Source organism: Ixodes scapularis, unplaced genomic scaffold (assembly GCF_016920785.2).
Source record: "Ixodes scapularis isolate PalLabHiFi unplaced genomic scaffold, ASM1692078v2 PGA_scaffold0__279_contigs__length_252992795, whole genome shotgun sequence".
NCBI lineage: Eukaryota > Metazoa > Arthropoda > Arachnida > Ixodida > Ixodidae > Ixodes > Ixodes scapularis.
Window position 1 is genome coordinate 121,081,118 of NW_024609835.1, and position 6,412 is coordinate 121,087,529.

Genomic DNA, 6,412 nt, shown 5'->3' on the forward strand with positions numbered 1-6,412 from the left:
AGTCTACTCGAAAGCGTGACCTTATATGCTGTCATTACGCATTCTCACCGATAGCAATCGTTCAGGGCATACGTGATTCAAGAACAAATTATTTTACACTGCGATTTTCGAGATTAATTGAATGCTTTGATTTTATAAAGCAAACGCGAATGAAAGCGAAATGAATGTAGAAGTAAAAAAAACACTAGTTCGGCCAATCACAGTTAAATCTCGGTGCAGCGTTTGCGTGAACCAAAAGAATAAAAAAAAATAACTTTGCATGTGAGTGTACTTTCCCCTTCTCGATACGGTATAAAAACTCTCCAGCTTTTAGGATTCATCACTTCAAAATCCAAAGCTGCCCGAAACGGACTTACCTTACCGTCGCACATCATGAAGACTGCTGTAAGCCACAACTACATTTTTACTGCACATAAATAAGGATATCACCTTTTCTATTTTTGTTCAGGTTTATATTAGGACCCGTTTTGTAAGCAGATAATTTACAAATTCTTAAGCCAGGTTCTTCATACTCGGGAATAACACAGTGCCGAAGATTTGATTTTATCATTGTAATTATAAATTTATATTTTACAACTAATTACATATTCAATTGTATCATAGAGTTCAGCCGCGGTCATTAGTCGCAAAGACGCAAATTCTCAAGATAAAATTAGCTACTTATTTCGAGAATCATTTATATTACCTGGGTGAATCACGCTGTAGTATGTCCGAAGCAACACCTGCCTCGAGAAGCAGGTAAATCAGGCATTTATTTTACCATGGCAGTAGTCACTTCCTTCGTCACCATATCCTGAAGCCTTGCAAAAAGTTAGCCAATGTTTTATAATCATTTAGGACATTACTTGAACTCTCAGAACCTTTCACATTTCATATTTCCAACCTTGTTTCGAGAACAGCTGTCTTTAGAATAGTATATCTAATAAAGGAATAAGTATTCGTAGCCGATTTTACTTAACCGGAGGGCAGCTTTTCCAACTTTTTAATTTAAAACAATCATGAACACTGCTAGGTTACCTATTCATTTCTGGGTTCAGTCGCTTACCGAATTTTTTCATCTGCTGATTAGATTGTCATGCCCATATCACAAAGTGAAGTTGAAATTCCGTATTAGCGATCGCGTTCGGATCACTAATAGGGTCGCCACAACAATTTACTTTTTGTTTCGTGACATTACCATATTCCAAATTACTTGTCTTCATTCTTATCGTAGCTTTCCCTCGCCGTCCTCTGCGTCGTTCTCGCCGTCGCCGCTGCCGGCGGCTTCGGTTTGGGCCACGGCATCGGAGGCTACGGCCTCGGTGGTCACGGCATCGGCGGATACGGCCTCGGCGGATTCGGCGGCGGCCTCGGTGGTCTCGGCGGCTTCGGTCACGGCTTTGGTGGTAACTATGGAGGAAGCTACGGAGGAAGCTACGGTGGATCCTACGGAGGACGCTACGGGGGCCACTACGGGGGTCTCGGCGGTGGCTTCTTTGGATAGATTACTATTCTGGTGAGCATTATGCATTTAAACTCTAGTAAAATGAATAACTATGTTTTTACTGATGTTTCATGCAACGAGGATGGGACATAGTCAATATAGTTTTCTAAGAACATTGTACATGTGGTTGGGTTTTGTTTCTTAAATCTAAAATTCAGTGCAGTTCAAATGAAATCGCCAACCAAACTCGGCCTGATTTTTTTTTTTTTATGGCACTTTTAATATGCGTGTTTGAGATAGAAGCGTTTGAATTGCTTTTCCATAAACAGATAGTATGTCGACGTGATACTCTTATTCAGGAATTTTTAGTTTTACCAAAACATTTTGCGAGACATGCCATATCTCAATTGTACCGCTTTATGTTTTTCAGAACTACCTTTATCACCAGCAAATATTCCCTGGAAAGATGATCTGCTGTCGGAAGGATATGATACAAATGATTTTCTTTTCACACAACCAAGAATGACAACGGTAATAAAAGTGTAAATATCATATAGAAGTGTTGACATGTTCATTTCTATGTGTAGATGATTTTGGGATTCGCCCTCGTGCATTCATTTAGTTTGCCATTATGGCTGTGGAACGCATTCTAAACAAACGCCAAAACTGCTTTTCTTTGGGTGGGGAAAGGGGGGGGGGGGGGTGATGATATTAGGCGCGGTGCGTGCGTCCACAGCCAAGCGGCTCAGAATGTTTTACCTGTACTGGTAAGCGCTGGAAAAGTCTATAATACTATCCATTTTCTTTGTTGTTCCAGAAAAAAAAAAAGAGGGAAATTGCTTTCAGTTCTTGTAAGCCTCGAGGCCAATTGGGTGGTCTCGCAGCCATTCGCACAGAGGCAAAATGGGTTCATTTGTCAGCTAGTTAACCCTAAAGTTTCGATTTACTTTTGGTTTCGTGTCTGAGCGAATAATGTGTGCGAAGAACTGACGCTCGACGCCAAATAGCCTAGTCTAGCCTTGAAGCTTTGGTTAAAAAAGTTGTAATGTGCAATACGGGGAGAGAAGAGTCGCCCTGCAACACGGCTTCAAGCCGCTCCTTAGTGGGAAAAGTGCAGCGCTAATTGCGGCTGGCTTCGCTTCCTGGGCCACCGGAGGGCCGAGGGACCGTCATTATTGTCTCTCTTTGTCCGCTTACTTTGGATTTAAAGACTGGTACGAGTGCGTCATCTGTGACCCTGGAGCACGAACTACTAATTTCTAACTCATACTTTAACGTCTATAATGGGGCTGAGCGTCAAAGTTTGAATTGCGTTATGTGCCCACAAACGAATTTTTAAAAAGTTAATTGCATTTTTTTAGTTAGTCATTTATCTATTATATTTCGAAGTATTTGAAAACGCGGTCGATAAGCGTATTTACTCCTATTTAACTACAATTACATCTTAAGCACGGATTTATGAAGTGAAGGTCAGTTGAATCTAACTTATGCTCGTGTTTAAATTTCTCAGCTCCAATTGCTTCCAGTAGAGGACAGGTGAACGGGATTGATCTCAACATGTTGAAAGAGTTCAACCCTGTCAATGATGATTTGTAACTACAAAAACTCGAATTATATGATTCGAGCCCACACACGTGTGCATGGTTTTATAGTGATCTAGGTGGTCGTCGCAACTCTGTTCGGGTTAATAATAGCTACTCTGACGAGTTTGTTTCGAAATCTGGAGTGCCTCAGGGCTCCATCCTGGGGCCGCTTTTGCTTCGTGTATTAATAAATGATATCGTTGCGGTGCTTAATACATCGGACAGACTGGCCGATGCCTAAATGATCGGGTGAGAAACATGCAAACGAGATCAAGAAAGCAGCCTCCGACACTTCGGAAATTAGTTACCACCCGATTGCCAAACTCACCCCTGAGTACAGCGAACCCTGTTCGGCCGACCTTCCTTCGACCACCAGAATTGGAGGTCACGCCTCAAGATACAGACGAGAGATCATGGAGGCCTTCGCCATGCACCACAGTCACAACAACTTCGGGTCCCCGTCCATAGGCTTATCCAGGAGGGAGATAGATTTCTTGGGCCAGAGCTGACGTCCCTCGTTTCCGCAGCTTCAAGCGATTAGATGTCACCCTCACGGGATCGTCTTTCAATCTCTTGCCTCTACACCCCCTCCCATCGCTTTCCCCCCTTTTCAGTGTGGCGTCTTTTATCCTCCCCTCCTTCACCTATATATACAATTCTGAGGTCAATAAATGTTGTTGCTGGTTGGAAGTCTTCGTTGTCCCTCCCCCCTTTCTATGTATCTTCCTCGAGTTTAATTATTGTTTTCTGTGTAAGTGATGCAAACTTTTTTTCACTTTGCCGATGATTTTAATATGTTTCTAAGTGTGAAGTCGCTGCTGGATTGCTCTTGCCATCAACCTGGTATAGAAGATGTTTCGAATTGGTGCATCAAAAACTGCTTGACGCTTAACCCCGAGAAATCTAAATTTATTGTGCTATATAGAAATCGTGAATTCATTCGTTTTTCTTACAACCTTGAAGGCGCCTCGTTCCCCCGCGTATCTGTTATCAGGGACTTGGTGTTCATTTTGATAGTGCACTAGATTTCAATGAACACACGTCCATAAACGTTAATGCTGCCTTTAGAATACTGGGTGTAATTTCTTGAGTATGTCGCCAATCTTCATCGCCCTTTGCTGTGTTACATTTGTTTAAGTCACAAGTTAGATCACCGTTAGAATTCGGATGGGTAATTTGTAATGCTTTCTCTATATGACAGGCAACTGCAATTGAAAACGTACAGGAATGATTTATAAGAATAGTACCCAACCACTATTTTGAAAAATATTTTTTTTTTTTCATTATGAAACGTTACTTAGATGATTCGCGCTACATAAGCCTGCCCTGACGATGCAGTTTAGAGATTTATATTTATTCACAAAGTTGTCCACGGCTATGTTAATTCGATGGATCTATTACAATCCATAAGCTTCCAGGTTCCGTCAACGGTAAGTCGAAATTCATCAACGTTTTATCCACCTCGCATGTCCTCTGTATCACCTTTGTACCGGATTCAGTTGGCCTTCAATAAGAAACAGCGTCTGGATATTTCATGATCCGTAGGAATATCACCTTGCTTGATCGCGATTGGATGTCTATCGCCTAAATATGGCAAGACGATTTGTGTTCAAATAGGGGGCATTCCACGGGTCTACTTCAATGGTAACCTGACCCGAGCGAACAAGGATTTTTTTTTTTTTTTTTTTTGGCTAGCAAGACAGAAAAGCAAGGCTCAAGGCTACATAATTGTATGGGTAAAAAGGGGAAAATATTTTCGAGGAAGAGCGAGGGTTCTAACCTTATTCGTGTCAACCAAAACCCGGACATTGACTGCATTGTATAGGCCCCTAATGGATTTTGCTCGAGTATCAAATTTGTTACAGACTACGTAATTTTTCTTTATGACTCTCTAGACTCATCCTGTACTGTAGTTCATGTTAATATCAGAAGTCTTCGAAAGCATTGGAATGAATACAAAGTAATATATAGTGATATCAACCCTTCAGTTAACGTTTTTGTTCTCTCCGAAATTAATATTGCAGCCGAAATGGCAAGTCAGTTTTCTATGTCTAACTATAAGATAACGTTTACCACTCGGCCATGTGGCAGGGGGGGGGGGGGGGGAGGAACGCAGTCTATGTTCGTGATAACTGGTCCGTCACTACCCTTTACGGTTACGTTCAATCACGCCGAATGTCTTGCGCTCAAAATCACAAACGAGCTTAGCTCTAAATGTTTTAGCAATATATAGGCCTCCATCAGAACAGGTTCGTGATTTTTTGAATGAACTAGACGTTGCTCTTCGACAGTTCTCCACTTACAATCAATCATGCATTCTACGATATTTTACTATCGATATCTTGACCCCATCAATGTCTTCAGTGTAGCACTTACCTCAACACCCTTTCTAGCAATGGGATTAGCAGCTTGACAAATGCCCCAACCCGGAAAGAAACCCCCTCGGACGGTTGTTTGTCTCATTCATAGACCATATAAATCTCCGAACTTGTTTACAAAGAGTTCAGTCAGTAATTATCACACAGACGCTTGCGGATCATTACTTTATTTCATGCCGGTGGTCCAATGTTCACCCTTCGCCGCAAAATAGGTTACTGGGCACTAGAATATCTGCTATTGACACAGCTAAGTTTGATCGTCTTGCTTCTTTCTTCGACTGGAATGGCTTTCTCTAAACAGTTAGTTCCACGGACACATACAAAACGTTTGCTCAAGTTCTTAATATGTTTGATGTGTCCTCAAGACAAACAAAAAAAAAATCCGTGTTAAAAGATGTCGGCCTAATCACCACTGATTTAATGGAGACATTGCGGCGGCAATAGAGGAAAATAATAACTTGTGGGCTTGATATAGACGTTCGCCTTGTATTACTGAATTTAAATCAAACTTCCTAATTTGCAGAAGCATGGTAAATGCTCTGATTCGTTCGGCGAAGCGAAAGTATTTTCATAAACAATTATCAGAGTTTCGCTCCGACATGACACAGACTTGGCTTCTCGTCAACCAGCTTCGTGGTAATCCTTCTCAAAGTTCTGTTGATAACGCCTAAAAAAATAAAGTGCGGTCCAAATTTCTCAACTGTTATAAACGATTTCAACAGCTTTTTTGCTACCTTTTCTGGTAAAAGCAGAAATTCTTCTATAACTTTCGACAATGTTGTCACAGCTTCTGCATTTCTTCTACGCTGAATGATGTCAGCATTCACTTGTTACTGTTTAGTTTCAAGTCTTCCAAACCTCCAGGTATTGACGGCATCCGATTTTCCGTTCTTCGTAGAAAAATGAGGCTATCAAGCATGTATTGCTTCATATGCCGAATAGCCTTATTGAGAGTTGCGGTCTTCTAGATGAACTAAGCCGCTATTGTAAAGCCCTTATACAAAGGAGTTGGAGCGAATAAGATTAAA

The 6,412-nt window shown here is 41.3% G+C and overlaps 1 protein-coding gene across 1 annotated transcript; it reads left to right on the top strand.

Moving 5' to 3' along the window:
- The first annotated feature begins 339 nt into the window (after positions 1 to 339).
- Positions 340 to 1,483, top strand: LOC121833208 (acanthoscurrin-1-like). Its single transcript, XM_042286336.1, has 2 exons — positions 340 to 384; positions 1,214 to 1,483. Exons 1-2 carry the CDS (start codon positions 373 to 375, stop codon positions 1,481 to 1,483), a joined length of 282 nt encoding a protein of 93 aa, XP_042142270.1. The 5' UTR covers positions 340 to 372.
- The last annotated feature ends 4,929 nt before the right edge of the window (positions 1,484 to 6,412 follow it).